This window comes from Leptidea sinapis, chromosome 39 (genome assembly GCF_905404315.1).
Source record: "Leptidea sinapis chromosome 39, ilLepSina1.1, whole genome shotgun sequence".
NCBI classification, from domain to species: domain Eukaryota; kingdom Metazoa; phylum Arthropoda; class Insecta; order Lepidoptera; family Pieridae; genus Leptidea; species Leptidea sinapis.
The window spans coordinates 7,116,265-7,136,329 of record NC_066303.1 but is presented as its reverse complement, the minus strand read 5'-3'; the positions used below and the strand labels follow the sequence as shown (position 1 = coordinate 7,136,329).

The 20,065-nt window shown below is 35.7% G+C and overlaps 1 protein-coding gene across 2 annotated transcripts in view; it reads right to left on the bottom strand.

Moving 5' to 3' along the window:
• Window positions 1-13,678: 13,678 nt before the first annotated feature.
• Window positions 13,679-20,065, bottom strand: part of LOC126976016 (transmembrane protein 135-like) — a 68,129-nt gene continuing 61,742 nt past the window's right edge. For both annotated transcript variants that reach the window (XM_050824158.1, XM_050824159.1), the window contains 2 exons: window positions 17,701-17,867; window positions 13,679-17,140 (listed from right to left, as the gene is read on the bottom strand). In XM_050824158.1, coding sequence (XP_050680115.1) covers window positions 17,086-17,140; window positions 17,701-17,867 — 222 coding nt within the window. In that variant the 3' untranslated portion in view covers window positions 13,679-17,085. The remainder of the gene's footprint in view (window positions 17,141-17,700; window positions 17,868-20,065) is intronic.

Genomic DNA, 20,065 nt, shown 5'->3' with positions numbered 1-20,065 from the left:
AAGGCCTCCTCCAACTTTTTCCACGCGTCTCTGTCTTTACCCATTATTTGCCAGTCGTTCCCGGCTATTTCCATTACTTCATCAGCCCACCTACTTTTCGGTCTGCCTACTCGTCGTTTTCCTTTAGGTCCCTTCTATTGCGTGATTCTGAGTGTCCACCTGCTGTCTTTATAGCGAGTTACGAGACCAGCCCATTGCCATCAATTTAAGGCTTGCATGAGGACATCAGTTACCTTAGTTTTTTGTCTAATTTCTTCACTTCTGACTCTGTGTATTTTCCTTATTTTTAATATGCTTCGCTCCTTGGCTCTTTGTGTTGTCCTGATCTTCTGTTTAGCTCTTGTCGTGAATACCCATGTTTGACAGTCATATAACAAACAGGGTATTATGCAGGTATCAAATACTGTTTTTTTCAAATTCATCGAGTAGTCTCCTTTTAAGATTTCTTTGAGCGACCAGAATTTTTTCCAGGTTATTTTTGTTCACCGTTCGACTTCGTCTTCGTAATTTGTTTTATTAAATGATACCTGCTTACCCAGGTAGATGTAGCTGTTAACATATTCTATACTGTTTTCTTTGACTCTGATGGGTAATTTGATGCTGTTTGTCATTATTTTGGTTTTGGTAGCATTCATTTGTAATCCAACTTTCGAGCTTTCTTGATCAAGTGTGCATAGCATTTCGCATTGATCTTTGGATGTTTTAGACAGGATAACTATATCATCAGCAAACCTGAGATGATTTAAATAGCTGTTGTTAACTTTTAGTCCTTTGGCTTTCCAGTCTATGTTTTGGAATATGTTTTCTAACACAGCAATAAATAGCTTAGGTGACAGGGGGTCACTCTGTCTCACTCATCTTTCAATGCATATCGCTTCACTTCTCGATTCTAGTCGCACATTACTAATACAGTTACTGCAAATATGTTTTATGATATTAATATACTTTTCGTTGATGTTTAAACTGCTTAGTGACTTCCATATAGAGCTGTGGCTTATGCAATCGAATAGAGGTTTTTTTAAATTCTTGGTAATTTTCGATTATTTGTTCCAATGCATGTATATAGTCAATCGTACTAAATCCAGCCTGCTTGTTTTCTGGGTTGCGCAATGTCAATTTCGTATCTTATGCGTTTGAGAATGACAGATGCAAAAATCTTATATAAATTTGCCAGTAAACTGATTGGTCTGTAATTGGTGATGTCTAATGGGTTTCCTTTTTTGTATAGTAGTACAATATCCGACTTACACCATTGATTGGGGACAGATTCAGCTTCAAGAATCATATTAAATAATTTTGTTAGATATTTAAGTAATACTGGTGCACCTAATTTAATGATTTCATTGGTTATCCCATTTGGACCTGGGCTTTTATCTGGTTTTAGTTGTTTCAGCTGTGCATAAAGTTCTTTTTCATCTATAGGTCTAATTAATTGGATGCTTTTAGCTTGGTATCTTTCATTGAATTCCACAATTTCGTCGTCTTTTCTTTTATAGAGTTCTCGGTAATAAGTACTAGCCTGATGCATAATATCTTGTCTTGTTTGGTTTCTTTAGATTGGCTTTCTAGTTTTTGTATCCATATTTTCTTATTATTCAGTTCTTTAAATGCTCTTTTCGTGCTTCTAAATTTGTTTATGTTTTTTGTTATTATCCCTTGCCTGTGTTTGCTATAATCTTTTTTAATTGCTTTGTTAGTTTCATTATATAATCTGCTTAGATCCTTCTTTGTATTTATGTCCTTATTCTTTTTCATTTGTAGTTCAGTTCTTCTTTTTATTAGTTCTATTGTGTTTTCACTTAATATTTTGCTTCTTTTTTTTATTTCAAAGTTGTTTTTGTTGGTTGAGCTGTAAATTATGGCTTCTTCAAGCATATCATAAAAGGATTGAACATTTGTTAAATCTTCTTGTTTGCCTTCGATATTCTGCTTTAGCATATCTACGTAGTATTTAATTTCATCATCTGTCTTGGGTATACTTGGTAGTTTTTGGTAGTTTATTCTACATTTTTTGTTTGGTTTAAAAGGAGTGTTGCTCTCAGTAGTCAATGATCTGTTAGGAATTTCACATTATTAAGGACTCCATAGTTTTTGATAATTTTTGGAACATTTGTCATAATGTAATCAATTTCATTCTTCACAGTTTTGTCTCGTGATTCCCATGTCCATTTTCTTATAGGTCTTTTTTTTAAATAGGTATTGATTATTGCTAATCTGTATTCAAATGCATAGTCTATTAATCGTTCTCCTCTTTCATTCCTTTGACCTACGCCGTAATTTCCCATGATAAAACTTTCACCTATTTTCTTTCGTCCTATTTTTGCATTAAAATCTCCTTAGACTAGAACATTCTCATCTGCCATCGTATGTGCTTTTATAAGATCAGCGTAGAAGTTTTGGATTTTGGCTTCACTGGATCTTTCTGTAGGTGCATTTGATATGCCTGAATTATAGAAATGTTTAAGTTTTCAAATTTTAACTGTAATAATGCTACTCTTTCTGAAATACCTGTGAAATTTGTAATATTACTTTTCCAAGCTTTCTTTATTAGGAATCCTACTCCGTACAAGCCTTTTGTTTCTCCAATGTAGCAGAAAATGTAGTCTGGATATTCCTCCATATGGCATCCCATTCTTCTTATCTCCGAAAGTCCAAGTATACCCCAGATATACTTTCCAGAGCATTTGTAAGTTCTAGATATCGATATGCTGATGCCAATCTAACTTACTTACATTACTTACATTATAAGTACAAACTTAAATACAATTCTTATGGTTTTTGCTTAATTTTGTGGTTTTTCTATTGAGTGGAGGGTATTGGTCTGATTTCCCACGATGACCAGTCGGCTTGGGAAATACCGCCTATTTCTACCGTGAAGCAGTAAAGTGTAAGCAGTACTGTGTTTCAGCCTGAAGGGCGCCGCAGCCAGTGAAATTACTGGGAAAACATAACATCTTATGTCTCAAGGTGACGAGCGAAACAGACTATTTGGGTTTTTCAATAACCCTGAGCGGTAATGCATTGTAATGTGAAGGGCGTATCAATTACCATCAACTCAACGTCCTACTCGTCTCGTCCCTTATTTTCATATAAAAACAGCATAAGATATTATGGACAATTTAACCTACAAAATGTTGCATAAAATAATAACCGTTTAAACAGCGCAATTCGTCTTGAGTCGAACTCGCCCCAAACTTAATCCACGAAACTTCTCGTATAATATGCCACATAGAACTAGGGTCGTAAGTTTTAATCCCATTCTGTGACGTTTTTCTTTCGCTAAAACTCAATTACCATATGTATTCAGTATGAAATGCAGAACAGTGTTCGTGGCTACATTTGCATTGTTAATTGAGGCTTGGTCGACTCCGGAACTTTGGGTGTGTTAGACTTAAGGGCACCGAATTTAGTTCCATTTGAATATTGTTTAAGAAGTTCTTGGGCCTGTTTGTTCTGTAAATAGCCAAGGCTTTGGACAAAGTTTAATTAAATTTATTTCTCATTAGATTCCTATATTTTTTATAATTTACTTTATAAATAAATTACTAAATTCAAATATTTTCATTGAAAATAGGATTTAAAATCACATATTGCCAAATCTGCTCCTATCTGAGAATTTCTAAGAAGAACGAACTGACATAGATAAAATATGTAGTTGAGCAAAGACAAAAGATTTTAGTGTAATGTTTTTTATTGTTTACCATATAGTTATTACTAGCTGCCCCGACAGATGTTGTTCTGTAGATAATAAAAACAATATCGTTTTATTGGAAATTGCCAATAATATTTCAAAACATCAAGAATTATTTCGTAAAAAAAATCTCCCTCTTGTTATAATTAAATTGCTTCACAGCGGAACTGTCAAACCGTGCGTCACTAAATTCTCCCATAGAAAATATGTCCATACAAAACAAATATTGAAAATAAAAATATTTATGGGTCCCGAATCGAAATAAAAACTACCCTATCTTTCAAGTTGGACCAAACTGCACTCCATGAAGTAATCCCCATTAAAATCCGTTCATTAGTTTAGGAGTCCATCGCTGACAAACAACGTGTCACGTAATTTATATATATATATAAAGATTTTACATATTATGCATGTGAATAATTTTGTAACACATTGTTCAGTCGGTGTCAAACAAGGTAGGTTTGTTACTACATATGGACGTAATTCTAGGAAAACGTTCCAAACCACAATCATGTCGAAATTGAGTTAAGAACACTAAATTGGTCACGTGATTCATATTAACGGACTGACAAAAAATGGCAGCCCTACTGTCACTATTTAAATGACAACATGACTTAGTAGCCCAACCCACATGTATGGAATAGAGTAATATTTATTAAACTTTAAACACGAACTCCTTAAAAATCTTATGTTTGTGGCTTGTAACAGCGGCGGGAGTACATCGATTCCAAAGATAACAATAATTGTAACTACATTATATTGAATAATAAGTTGAAGAATATGCAATTATTTTTTCTACTTTTAAGTGCATATTATAATGTTTTGGAATAGTTTTTAAAAATGAAACTTTTATTACATCCTCTCAAATTTTTTCGTCTGTGTGTTGCATGTCGCGTGACGGTCGGGCGGCAGTTAGCAGCAGCTAACTTTGAAAAATTACTCATTTGTGCCAGTGGAATAGTAAGAAGTAGAGTAGTAAACAGTTTAATGGAATATTATTCCAAAAATTTTTAGTTAAATGTCTATAATGTGAAAAAAACGTTTCACTTTTACCGTGGTTTCATAAAACCACACAATCCTTTTTTTTAAGTCTTCAGTGACTTTTGACTTGTGCATTAATAAATAACAACCATTGATAAGTACGTGCGTTTGTCCTAAATCAATCTGCAGTCCAATAAAGCTTATTTAGAATAAAATCCCAGATTCAATTACTCTGGCACTTAAATACTTAATTTTTTTGCTCTCGTTGCGTGAGTTAATTATTGTATCGTTTTTTTTTTTTTATAATTGTTGTATTAGTTCACATATTGGTCAGACATATACACCAATAATAGGTATAACAACAAAATAATTCCACCTTCGCACGACACGCCAATAGTTAGGATATCATCCCCACCATCTGGATGTGTGGCGGTCCTCCACAGTGCGGTTTTCAAGGAGCTTTCTTCCTCGTACTACAAAGCTGTGGAATGAGATTCCTTGTGCGGTGTTTCCGGGACGATACGACATGGGTACCTTCAAAAAAAGCGCGTACACCTTAAAGACCGGCAACGTTCTTGTGTTTCCTCTGGTGTTGCAAGAGAATGTGGGCGGCGGTGATCACTTAACACCAGGTGACCCGTACACTCGTTTGTTCTCCTAATCCATAAAAAAAAAGTCACAGGCGAGAATCCAGCATTTAAAGTAACAATCGTTATTCTGTAAATATAATTCGTAATACATTTCAGTTGTAAAATAGCAATAAAAATATTACAGCTATTGTAATATTTATTATCAATATTCGAAACTCTAGTGGTTATGGATTCTTTAATATTTTATTTACTTCTTTTACAGTGTGTGTTTGCCAGACAAACTTATAACACATATAAGGAACCATTTTCTAGAGTTACACCCTATGACCCAGTCAGTAAGTTGTTTTCTGTTAACTATCACATATGTCTTAGATTAAAGATTGGCCTCCGCTGCGCTCCAAATAGATACCACAGGTGTAGCGACAAAGTGCGGCAACTAATACTGCGTCCAATTGGGCGTACTCGAGCCAGTCTGAGCCAGTTGACGTGCCACGTCAACGTCACACATTGCTCGAGACGTTATAGTTTAACAAAACTATGATAATAATTGAATTGAATTGAAGTGAATTGCCGAAGTGCGCAGTAAGACTGGAAAAATAATACTACAAGAGATAAGAAAGTATTTTCATCAGTATGTATTTTTTATTTTATTAATTTCAAAGTAAAATAATACGAAGCTTATGTTACAAAAATTGAAAGATGCCGTTGAGTGTCACGATGCCTCGCACACGGTTATCTAATAGTTGCCGTAATAAAAAAGCTATTGTTCTTAGTTCGTAGTGTGGTGTCTAGTTGGAGTGTAGACAAGACCAATCCTTAATCTTACTACCTATGTATTTTAAATTTTCTTAAATTTTGTTTTGTAGATAAATCAATTTAATAAACATGTACGGATTCCTCGGCATGTTAGCTAGCATGTCTGATTTTTAACGATTTATCGTAAGCAAGACAACGCCAATATTATATACACTATGAAAATTTGTAACAGATTAAAAGTGGCTCCAGAGTCGGCTGAAAAAAAGGGAGGGCCATAATTAAAAAAAAACATATATACACATAACACAGCTTTGCAACTCTTTGCCCACCTTGAAAAAGCTCATTAATTTTTTTCGGCCTGATTAGACTATTAATTAATGTCAGTTATTTGACGCCATAGATTTTACATGATTTTTATGAGTGTGTGGTAATATTTTTATAAGAAATTTTACAGTTTTAGGCATAATTAAATCAGGAAATATATGGGCAGGCAAATAAAGCCTAACAACTGGTTCATTATGCTTACGAATGGCATTGCTTGGGGCGGCATCGTGTGCCGGGTCCTTCCCTCAAATATGACGACCGAAGGGAACCATGGCTGGACCATGCGTCAACTCGTATACGGGTGCTGCTTGTGGTGCCAGGACCTGTTATAGTTAATAAATCATTGTATTTGTTGGATGCAATTAACAATTGCGACAGTAATCACGACCATCATGCTCACGAAGCATGAAGGCATAAAATCCTTTTTTTTCTCAATATTAATTACTTTAGAATTAATTTTGATGTCATTTCTAATAACTACTAGATACTACTACCGCTTCGGAAACAAAATGGCGCTCTGAGAGAGAAGAACAGAAGCGGCGCAAGAAACTCTCCAGCATTCTTTTTTTGCGCTCTTTTCAATAAAAATATACAATATTGTACATTCATTTCTATCGCTATAAAATAATCACAATCTAGTCCCAGGCTGTCGGATCATTTAGATATTCAACAGTGGAGTAATGGGATTTACGACAGAGCCATTTTTTTTATAAAAAAATTAAATTTATTTAGAGATAATGCCTGAACAGTGGCTGGGACTTTATTATAGAAGTGTATAAATTTACCCTTAAAGCTATTATGTATCTTATTAAGCCTACTAGAATTAGTTACAAGCAATCCCTTATTTCTAGTGTTATAATAATGAAAATCACTATTAAGAGCAAAAAGTTCAAGCTATAAAGGTTGATGCATCCAATTTAATTAAATTATCGTAAATTAACATTTATACATTAAGATCTTTCTTATTTTTTATTAAATAATGTATTTTATTTAAACATGACTCACATATTGGGTGCAGCAACTTACAAACTTATTTGTTATGTATATTACAGCCATTGTAAAATACTCTATTTGATTGAAAAGAGTGCCGTTGAGTTTAACGAACAGTGAAAATTCAAAAGCGCTTAGTTTAAGCCTAATTGAATAAAGTTTGACTTTGACTTTGAGCATTTTCAATTTGCGGCCCAGTTGATTTTGTTTCTGAGAACGTATATAGATTATTCTTTTTAGTTATTGATAAGACCTGTATGTTGAAACCCGACGTGGGTCCATGCCGTAGTGAAGTACCAATGTATTACTTCGACCCAGCAATAAAGAACTGCTCATTGTTTGTATGGGGCGGTTGTCAAGGTAACGGAAACAGATTTGACTCAAGAAGCGACTGTTACCAGCAATGTTTGAGCTCACCAGATGGAAGAAGTAAGATATATTATGATTAGTTTTGTTATATTATACATGCTGACGCGACAGACGCTGTTCTGTCAAATTACTGGGCAAATGAGACTTACTATCTGATGTTCTAAACAATTATTATTGTTCCATTGTATGTCCTCTAATGTTGCTTTTAAATAAGCCATATAAAGATATCTTACCCACTGCTTCTGTATGAACAATTTTATGTTTTTGGTTTTAATATTACTGTTTAGTTTTGTTAAGCTATCCAGCACTGTGAGCTCCTTTGCACGGATTTCTGCTAGATTATGGCACAACGGCGCCTATTTCTGCCGTGAAACAGTAATGTGTAAGCATTACTGTGTTTCGGCTTGAAAGGCGCCGTAGCTAGTGAAATTACTGAGCAAATGAGACTCAAATTTCCAAAATGCCGCTCAAAATTTTTGGGTTTCACAAAAATCCTTAGCGGTACTCTATTGCATTGTAATGGGCAGGGCGTATTACCATTAGCTGAACGTCCTGCTCGTCTCGTCCCTTATTATCATAAAAAAGGAAGTAAAATTTAAATGGACATAGTATGTTAATAGATAGTCATATGCCATCGCATACTTTTCTTTAGACCTATATAAGAAACACAATTCCACTATACATTATTTTAAGAAATACTTTCTTAACATCTCATAATTTCTTAACAATTATTCCTGTTTCATTTGCTGTCCATCCGAGACAGTAAACCTTAGTATCCGTCTCTACTCTGAGGTAAAACTCACAAAAATTTACTTTTTATAGGACAACGTCCGAGATGGTGTAGTCTTACATTTGACTACGGATTTTGTTTCGGTGCAGTCTCTAGGTGGTATTACGACTCAGTTTGGAAAATTTGCAAGGAAAGAATATATTCCGGTTGCGGTGGAAACAAAAATAATTTCTATAATAAAGAACAGGTATGATTGCTTTCATGTGTAAAATATGTTTTAATATTTTTTTATAATTGTTTACAAATCAGCAGTACTTTGGTCACGTAATGCGTAATGTTAAATACGACCGCATGTAAGGGAAATCCAGAAAAAGCGTCCACCCGGAAGGAGGCGTACTTCGTGGCTTAAGGATCTCCAGACATAGTTCAACCTCAGCATAGAATCCCTGTTCTGAGCTGCTGTGTCAAAGATAAAAATAGCACTAATGATAGCCAACCTCCGGTAGGAGATGGCACCTGATGAAGTTTATAAATCACTCTGGTAAATTTTACTCTGCCTAATCGGCCTCCCAAGACAAGCCGACTTTACTCGAACGACCGCTAAAATCCAAGCCCCGTCTCATAGAATGAGTCTTTTAATAATACACTTATTTTTTCCAGTGCGAATCAATATGTACGTTCACCCGAGGATATTTGTCATCATTTTCAAACAGTAAGCAATCACTTCAGAAGGTTCTCATTGTCAATCCTATTGGTGCAACGACTAAAAGGGGGATTAACCAAACTGCTTCTGGCGTTACTAAAATTGATGGAAAGCCAGCTTCCACGTTTGCCTTTTTTCCTGTCTAATGTAATATAAACTGTACATTTTATTATATATTGTTCAACAAGTGCGACAACATAAATAAATAAAATAAAAAAGCCTTTATTGCTGTACAAATTTTACATAGTAGTTACTAAACTAAAGTAAAAAAAGTGCCTCTAAATACTATCGGCAAAGGGTCTTTACTGTGGTACAGCTTATCTTCCGACAAAGGCCTCCTCCAAAGATTTCCATTCTGTCCTATCTATACCTGTACGAGTCCATAGTTGCCCCGCTATTTTCTTGATGTCGTCTTCCCATCTCATAGGCTGTCTACCTCTATTTCTTTTGCTATCTAGTTGGTTAGGTCTAGGTTGCCATTCAGTTATTAGTCTTGCCCATTTCTCTGTCAAGTGCGACAACATATTCTTTTTTAAACTTTTGTAACTTAAATTATAATTTTACTTATTAAACTAAACTGTAAGACGCGTCAACCTCAATTTAGTTTTGATATTTCGAAATTTGCGAGTGTCAAGTATAGTTTGCGTGCGACAAGTAAACTTAACAAGTAAACAAGGGCAGCGCAGGACAGATCGTCGTGGAAATCTTTGGGGGAGGCCTTTGTCGAGCAGTGGACGTCTTCCGGCTGATGATGATGATGATAATGATGAAGAAGTAAACTTTTCGCATTCAATGCACGTACGTAATTTTAAAATTGGCAAACGGCTCTTTTTCAACCACAACAGCGAGCGCCAAGGTTGAGTAATTAGTTAATAATAGTTCACTTTTTTCGCATGAGTAATATAAAGATCTTTAGCCATTCACTATCAAACAAAGGATTGATTTTCTAACACTTCCTATACAAAATCATAATATCCAGAGCCTCATAATATAAACTGCTGAGACTACAGACATAAAATTTTGTATAAAGGTTACATAAGTTACATAAATCAGCAATAAGAAGGGATTTTTGAAGTTTCATACCCATGGTGATACTCGTAAAATAGGGGATGAAGTCTGTCTTTTTCAACAAACCAGTGAGAGACTCCTTTGCACAGGATACCGGCTAGATTATGGGTACAACGGCGCCTATTTCTGCCGTGAAACAGTAATGTGTAAGCATTATTGTGATTCGGTCTGAAGGGCTCAGCAGCTAGTGAAATTTCAGGGCAAATGAGACTAAATATCTTATATCTCAAGGTAACGAGCGCAATTGTAGTGCCTCTCGGAATCTATGAGGTTTTTAAAGATACTGAGCGGCACTGCTTTGGGCAGGGCATATCAATTACCATCAGCTGAACGTCCTGCTCGTCTCGTCCCTTATTTTCATTAAAAAATTCAAGCTGCACAAGTTATAAGTAAGTATTCGTATATTAAACTCGTATTTATCAAAACGTTACCTCTAAATGGTTAAGTTAGGGTTTGAAAGTATATTTCATTTATCCATAGTTGGGTTACAAAGTACTATTATCTATAAATCCAATTGCTCCAATGTACATTCAAGGTCTGATCAAAAGTCCTATATTATTATTGCTTCAAAGCTGGAGGTAATTCGAAGTAAAACATAATTCGTTATCAGAGAATTTATACCGGCCGAAATGCCACATGTATTTACATGTTATTAATCGGATATTTAAATTAGTTAATAGTGTTCAGCCTTATTATAATATAAATGTTTGGCATAGGCCTTTCAGAAAATTATAACCACATATTTTATATATAAGTAAAAAATAAATAAAAAGATAATTCGCATGAATAAGCCGTTTTATTTCAATTGGGATTCTATCTCTATCTTTATAAAATCTTTTAAAAAAGTAAAAATATCATGCGAGCCATTATAACAACATACGAGTTTATAATTCTTTTTCTACTCCTCTACTTTTATTTGTTATTTAAATAAAATATAATAAATATAAAATAAAATAAATACTCTTTGACAAAATCTTACATACGACATTAAATACGACGATACAGAAAAAGTTCTTAAAATTAAAACTTAATATTCAATTACTAACATTTATTTAATCTTGTGCACAGTTTGACATACTACATAAACAAACAAACAAAGACTAAATAAAAAAAAAAGACACACACACGCAAACACACACACACACACACACACACATACACACACACGCACACACACATACATCTTTTTAGTGAGTTTGCTAATTATGTTAAATAATGTATAGCCTTTCGGAAGGACCTAGCCTCTGCAACTCAGGGTATCCTATCGCAGAGGGTAGGGCACAAAACATTTTGTACCACATATAATTAGTTGAATAATTAATGATTATTATTATTATTTATATAGCCACGATCTGTAATAAAACTACATACTCTATTAAGTCTGAAAAAGTCTATACTCTATGGCCTAAAAAAGCATTCTTCACAGTACTACAATGTCGCCAAAAAAGCACAGTTGGTTTGGTGCCACAGACAACTAAATCTAGGTTAGGTATGGTGGGTTCATAGATTTTTTTTAATGAAAATAAGGGACGAGACGGGCAGGACGTCCAGGTGATGGTAATTGATATGCCCTGCCCATTACAATGCAGTGCCACTCAGGATTCATGAAATACCCCAAAAATTCTGAATGGCACTACAACTGCGCTCGTCACCTTGAGACATAAGATGTTAAGTCCCATAGCCCAGTAATTTCACTAGCTACGGCGCCCTTCAGACCGAAACACAGTAATGCTTACATATTACTGCTTCACTTCTTAGAAATAGGCGCCGTTGTGGTACACATAATCTAGCCGGCATCCTGTGCATAAGAGCCTTCCACTGGTAGTACATACTGTACATACATAATAGTTTTCTCAAACATGCATGGAAATATTGTCATTATTTTAAAAAAGAACACGCGAAGTATCGAAGTATATATAAGTAGATGTAAAATCAAATCCAATGAAGGAGTGTTTTTTGAATTTGGAACATTACAACGCTCCTGCAATGTTGTATGAAACGGCGTTCCTGGGTTATTAAAAAAAACTATTTGATCAGATCCCTTTTGTCATTCTTGGCATACCATAATCTCTTTCCGTTTGCCTGTGGGCATAGATTATAAAAACAATAAAAATTAGTTCCAACGGTTCAGAGAGTGAAATGGAGATTAATTGTACCTACTCCACCAGATCAGAAGCTAAATTGGCAATGGAAAACCTGCTTCTAACGAAGTCAAAAGAAAAATACATGAAAGTTATTTTGTGAATGAAAATTTTATGAGTTGGAAAAACGAGAAAATAATGAACATTTTCGCCGAAACAGTATTTTTGGCGTATTTTAATGAGATTGCTTAAACTAAAAAGCCATCTACATTCTGGGCAATTTATTCCATGCTGAAATGTACAGTTCATGTTAAAAACAGCATAAACTTGAAAAATTATGGGAATTCAACTACTTTTCTTAAACGACAATCGACCGGATTCAAAAGAGAGAAACCGAAAATTTTTAGTAGCGAAAACATAAAACAATTTTTAATTAAAGCCCCAGATGATATGTATTTAGCGACTAAAAGGTAAATTAAATTTAATGTATAATATGAAAAGTGCGTTTTATATCCCTGCATTCTTTTAAGAAAAGCACTATATGCCTGGGCGGGAAATGGCAATTGCCTCTCTCCTCGTCTCGGCCTTCAAACTCCACACGGCTTTAATAAACTACTAACTTTTAAATCATTAAACCAAACATTTTAATTAGATGACCTGTAAAGCCGAGTGGTTAGCGATCCTACCTACTAAGCTAGAGGTCCCGGGATCGAATCCCGGTAGGTGCAAGCATTTATATGATGAATATGGATGTTTGTTTCCGAGTCATGGATGTTTATATGAATTTATGTATGTTTAAGTAAGTATATTGTATTAAATATATCATTGTCTTGTAACCCATAACACAGGCTATATATGCTTAACTTGGGGCAAGATAATTTGTGTAAAAAGTGTGTCATTATTATTATTAAAAAAAATCAACTTGCTAATATTATTTGCCAAGATGATGGTAGGTGTAATTAGTAATTTTCAATTGTCTCGTGTTGGCTGTATGGGTGTAAATTTGCCATTCTTCGGGAGAAAATGAAACTACTCACCGATCAGAAATATGTACGTATGCAGTACATTTCCCGCCCATTTACACGCCAGCTCGAAAACTTGTGGTATTTGTTTGTTTATTAATAAATTAAATTACCAGTTACCAAAAAAATGTGCGCCACTTTGTATAACAAGGTCAAAAAACGATCGTGGCTCAATTCATTGCGATTTTCGCAACCCACGCCACTCGCGTTTTTTGACCCTCTTTATACAACTGTTGCATATAATACTATAATAGAATGTAAGAAGGTAGAGACGTAAGATGAAAATAACAGGTAATTTGTAATTAAGTAACGCAGGTATGCAAGTAATAACAGTATGTTTTAACTGAATAAGTGTATTAAATAAAACAAAAAGTACAATAAAATTATTATTTTTATATTACAGCCGGTATTTATCATTTGCGATTCAACAACTTTGAATTTAAAATAAAATATACCAGATATTGTTTATGATAATTTAAATATAAATCTTAGTACCTATATATAAACTAGCTGACCCAGCAAACGTTGTATTGCCGATATTGAAATCGCGATACAAAAATAACTGTTGATCGTAGATGGGTGAAAATTTGAAGTTGCATGTATTTTTTAATGCTGACTCATAATCATATAAGTTTAAAAAAAATGTAAAAAAAATTAAAAAAAAAATTGGCGTGGACCACCCTTAACATTTAGGGGGATGAAAAATAGATGTTGTCCGATTCTCAGAACTACCCAATATGCACTCAAAATTTCATGAGAATCGGTCAAGCCGTTTCGAAGGAGTTTAACTACAAACACCAAGACATGAGAATTTTATATATAAGATTACGTGACACGTTGTTTGTCCGCGATGGACTCCTAAACTAATGAACGGATTTAAATGGGGACTACTTCATGGAGTACAGTTTAGTCCAACTTGAGAGATAGGATAGTTTTTATTTAGATTTGTTACCCAAAATTATTTTTATTTCCAATATTTGTTTTGTATGGACATATTTTCTATGAGAGAATTTAGTGACGCACGGTTTGACAGTTCCACTGTGAAACAATTTCACTTAACAACAGGGAGCATTTTTTACGAAATAATTCTTGATGTTTTGAAATATTGCTGGCAAATACCTATATAACAGTATTTTTTTTTAAACTAATGAACGGATTTAAATGGGGATTACTTCATTGAGTGATGTTTAGTCCAACTTGAGAGATAGGATAGTTTTTATTTCGATTTGGGACCCATAATTATTTTTATTTCCAATATTAGTTTTGTATGGACTGATTTTCTGTGAGAGAATTTATTGACGCACGGTTCGACAGTTCTGCTGAGACACAATTTCATAATAACAAGAAGGAGCATATGTTATGAAATAATTCTTGATGTTATGAAATATTGTTGACAAATACATAAAAACAGTTTTTTATTTATTACTAGCTGACCCAGCGAACGTTGTATTGCCATCATAGATAGCATATAGTTAATCTACCAACTATATGTAGCTAAAATTAAGTTTGATTTTTACCTCCTGAGAAACTGAGAAAGATACAAAGATTCTAATTAGTTATTCATTTTAAACTATTCTTTCAATTTGATTTCTGAGCGACGCGACGGGGGACACATCAAAGGAAAAACAAAATTGTTGTTATTATTTAATTCCGAAAATTTTCATATTTATTAAAACTTTAAAATCTTCTCTGGACTTCCACAATTAATTCAAGACTAAAATGAATGCCAAATCGGTCCAGCCGTTCTTCAGTTTTAGCGAGACTTATATATATATATAGATGTACAGAACGACGTCGGTCGAGTCAGCTAGTAAAGTATAAAAACAAGGAAGTGTCGCATTGTTCAATAATTTTTATTTTATAATTCATTAATTTCAGTTATATCAGTTGCGTAACATAAATAAACCGATATTATTAGTAAGGTCAATTTTATAATACAATAAATTAGAACTCTATTCTCATTATTACTCTCAATTATCTTAGTATAGATGCAGTGAGTAAGTTGAGAAGAGAATTTTTAAATAACAAAACTTTTAAGCTCACTTCTTAATATACGTGTACTAAGAATAAGGTACTAACAATATTACGAAAAATACAAATATTCATCTTATATTTTCCATCACCTGATTATTCTTACATAAAATTTATCAAAAAACTGCCCTACTCGTGTAAAAAAAATAAAAAAAACAATTGTGTTTTTTTTATGGAATAGGAGGACAAACGAGCGTACGAGTCACCTGGTGTTAAGTGATCACCGCCGCCCACATTCTCTTGCAACACCAGAGGAATCACAAGAGAGTTTTTTTGAAGGTACCCATGTCGTATCGTCCCAGAAACACCGCACAAGGAAACTCATTCCACAGCTTTGTAGTACGAGGGAGAAAGCACCTTGAAAACCACACACATCCAGATGGTGGGGATGATAACCTTTCTTGTGGCGTGTCGTGCGAAGGTGGAATTCGGCGGCAGGAATCAGGTTAAACAGTGCTTCGGAACACTCCCCGTGATAAATGCGGTAGAAGACACACGATGAAGCGACGTCTCTACGCAACGCCAAGTGATCCAGCCGTTCACAGAGCACTGACTCCCCGACAATTCGAGCTGCTCTACGTTGCACGCGGTCAAATGGATCGCGCAGATACTGGGGTGCGACAGACCAGAGATGACAGCAATAATCCATGTGTGGCCGGACCTGCGCTTTGTAGAGCGCTAGAATGTGGGCCGGCTTGAAGTATTGCCGTGCTCTATTGATAACGCCCAGCTTCTTCGAAGCCAATTTAGTTTTATGAAACCACGATGTAAGTGAAACTTTTATTCACAAAATAACATAGGTATTAATATCACATCTGGATCTAGTCAACTTTGACCTCAAGACCTACGTACGTACGGTTTAAACGATTTTTATTTTTAAGGTGATATCCCTCACTTGTGCTCTTAATTAAATTACTCTCTTCTCTTCCACTGAGCCAACCGTACGAGTGACGAATGGTTCGTAAATCTAGGTATGTCTTGGTCTTGTTCAACTCTCAGGTTGTCGCTCTTTACAGTTGAAAACCTGCTCAACCCCAGTATTGTTGTGAAATTGACTTGAGATGTCGCTCTTTCAAATGTTAACATACCGACGGTATACACCATTAGATTGTAAATCTAGTACGATTTAACGTTACCCATTAACTTAATTTTCTCTTTATTATTCAAAAATCCAAATTTATTGTAATTTTCCAAGAAAAAAATAATATTAAAGAGATTCTTATGAAAATAATCTGCGTGAAGTTCCAAAGGAGGATTTATTCCGTTCTTGGCATAACGAACAATTGTAAACATACTTCAACTCCTTTGTACATTTTCTGAATAGTAATAAAAGAAATTATTATATTTATAATTGTAGTCACTATGAGTCAGCTCTGATACTTCTATCAACTAAATTTAAGTACAATATCTCTATGCTGTAAAAGTGAAACATTGATGAAATCTACAAAAAAAGGTCCCGACTTCGTACCACATTATCAGAGACTCCAATCAATGACATAAAAACATTAAAAGTAGTAATTACATCCATAGATATGATGAAATACAAATTTGCTTTACAATAAGCATTACTGTACACAGTAAAAGACCTGTCAAAATCTTGCATCTATTATCGTTTTTGCTAAAAATACAAGAATGGCTTCAAATAGTACACAAAAATATAAAGAAATAATATATCTATGTACAATTAAAATAAAGATGCTTTTATATCTTACAAATCCCATATTTTCACAACCGTATTAATAAAAAAAATTAAATAGCAATCTTATTAATAATCTTGAGCATATTCGCGTACAGAATTTCAGACCTGAAAACATATTAAATATCAGTTATGTAATTATATTACATAGCTACAGTAGTGGATAAAGCATCTAGCAATCGTGAAACTAAATCAATTTACAGCCATTTTCAATAATGTATCTCTAGTTACGGATACATTGAATGACAAGATCTTATCTATCCATAGTTATGAGTAATATAGTTATATAATTATTAATTATAGTCCAATGCTATCTGTCGATAGGTTATTGAAAAGCGTAAAAGGATAGATTTGTCTACCTCAAGTAAGTTAAACTAAGGATAGAAAGGTTATTGAAAATGACATAAGATGTTAAGTCTCATTTGCCCAGTAATTTCATTAGGCACCCACGGCACCATTCAGACCGAAACACAGTAATGCTTACACATTACTGCTTCACGGCACAAAAAGGCGCCATTGTGGTACCCATAATCTAGCCGGCATCCTTTTCAAAGTAGCCTCCCACTACTATTTTATGACTCGTTAAAGATCCAGGATATTTAATCCTTCCCCAAATTTAAGGGAAAAAATAAGCAGATTATGTAAATGAATCGATTTAGTATACTCACCTTCCATTGCTTACACTTCTGATTAGATTGAACATGTAGCTTGGACAGATATCCGGGTCCATAAACCTGGTATGGAATAGGGTTCCTTGGCAGAAACAGTACAGAAGTAGAGGTAATGGAATATTATCTGGCAGCATCTTCTTTTCATAAAGAGTCGTAGAAAATATCTGCAAAAAAATTATCATTCTAATTTTGGATACTTATAGCTAAGAACAGGTAGCTAAGGCTCTGGCATCCAGGAGTGCGTGGGCAGTTAATCACTGGCTATTTTCCGTAAGTTACCGTCTAGTGATATCCTATTTTGCATTTTGGGGTGGGCGGCTAAGCCATCTGTTCGAGATAGTTGTTTAAAACTATGATGTCATCCATGATATCGTGAAGAATACGTAAGCAGAAAACTTTTTCTATAATTTCTATAAGAAGCAGTTTCATTAGGGAAATTGTTACGGGTATCCTGAAGTATAATATTTTGTAAAAGTCGAGCAAGAGTATTGGTGTACCTAAGGTATTGGAAGATATCCTAGTGTTTCTCTTCTCTCTTCAGATGGTTTGCATATGTCAAATGGAGCCATGATAATGTATACTATCCCCCTTATCCATAATGATCCGCTAACTTAAAACAGCAGCTAAGGAGTGTTTTTTCTCATTCTGACTTAGGTCAATAGAAGAAGACAGAGTGAGAATTAGCAATGCTATAAGTTAGCAGACTATTATAAATAAGGGGGTATGAATATGTAATAATACTTAATATACAGGATGTCCCAAAGTTATGGGACATGAAGGGAAAGTACCTTAAATATCGAAGATAGGCTATTTTACTGAAAGAAGACTTTTTTTTTTTTTTTTATGGAATAGGAGGACAAACGAGCGTACGGGTCACCTGGTGTTAAGTGATCACCGCCGCCCACACTCTCCTGCAACACCAGAGGAATCACAAGAGCGTTGCCGGCCTTTAAGGAAGGTGTACGCGCTTTTCTTGAAGGTACCCATGTCGTATCGTCCCGGAAACACCGCACACGGAAGCTCATTCCACAGCTTCGTGGTACGAGGAAGAAAGCACCTTGAAAACCGCACTGTGGAGGACCGCCACACATCCAGATGGTGGGGATGAAATCCTAACTTGTGGCGTGTCGTGCGAAGGTGGAATTCGGCGGCAGGAATCAGGTTGAACAGCTCTTCGGAACACTCCCCGTGATAGATGCGGTAGAAAACACACAATGAAGCGACGTCTCTACGCAACGCCAAATGATCCAGCCGTTCACAGAGTACTGGGTTCCCGACAATTCGAGCTGCTCTGCGTTGCACGCGGTCAAATGGATCGAGCTGATACTGGGGTGCGCCAGACCAGAGATGACAGCAATACTCCATGTGAGGCCGGACCTGCGCTTTGTAGAGCGCTAGAATGTGGGCCGGCTTGAAGTATTGCCGTGCTCTATTTATGACGCCCAGTTTCTTTGAAGCCAGTTTGGCTTTGCCCTCCAAATGGCCACGGAATTGGCAATTGCTCGAGATTTCGAGACCCAGTATTCCGATACTAGGCGAGGCTTTAAGGGAAGTGTTCTCGAAGAGCGGTGATACGGCAAATGGGGTTTTTTTAGTGGTAAACGCGCAAACTTGAGTCTTCTGGGGGTTAAATTGGACAAGGTTCAACTTACCCCATTCCGCGACCTTCTCGAGAGAGGACTCGATAGAAGACACAAGTTTCTCCCGGCACTGGTCGACGTTTTCCCGAGAGAGACCTGCATGGCCCGTGTATACGGCATCACCAGTGCTGTCGTCTGCATAGCAATGCATGTTGGCGGTGTCCAACATATCATTGATATGCAGAAGAAACAGCGTGGGAGATAGCACACAGCCTTGGGGCACTCCAGCGTTCACGGGCTTGGGATTCGAGCAATAACCGTCGATAACGACCTGTATGCTGCGCCCAGTGAGGAAGCTGGAGGTCCACTTGCATAAGCTCTCGGGAAGCCCAAATGATGGAAGTTTTGCGAGGAGCGCCTTGTGCCATACACGATCAAAGGCCTTCGCTATATCCAGACCAACTGCCAGGCCTTCCCCCTTGCTTTCAATAGCCGCCGCCCATCTATGTGTTAGGTATACCAGAAGATCGCCAGTCGACCGACCATTGCGAAAGCCGTACTGCCGGTCGTTGATCAACTGGTGACCCTCAAGGTATACCAAGAGCTGGCGGTTAATTATGCTCTCCATGATTTTGGAGAGTAGGGAGGTAATCGCAATAAGCCTGTAGTTTGCCGGATCCGAACTGTCTCCTTTTTTTGGGATCGGATGGACAAGGGCTGACTTCCATGAATCAGGGACTACGCCTTTTGAATAAGAGTGCCGGAATAAACGCGTTAGCACC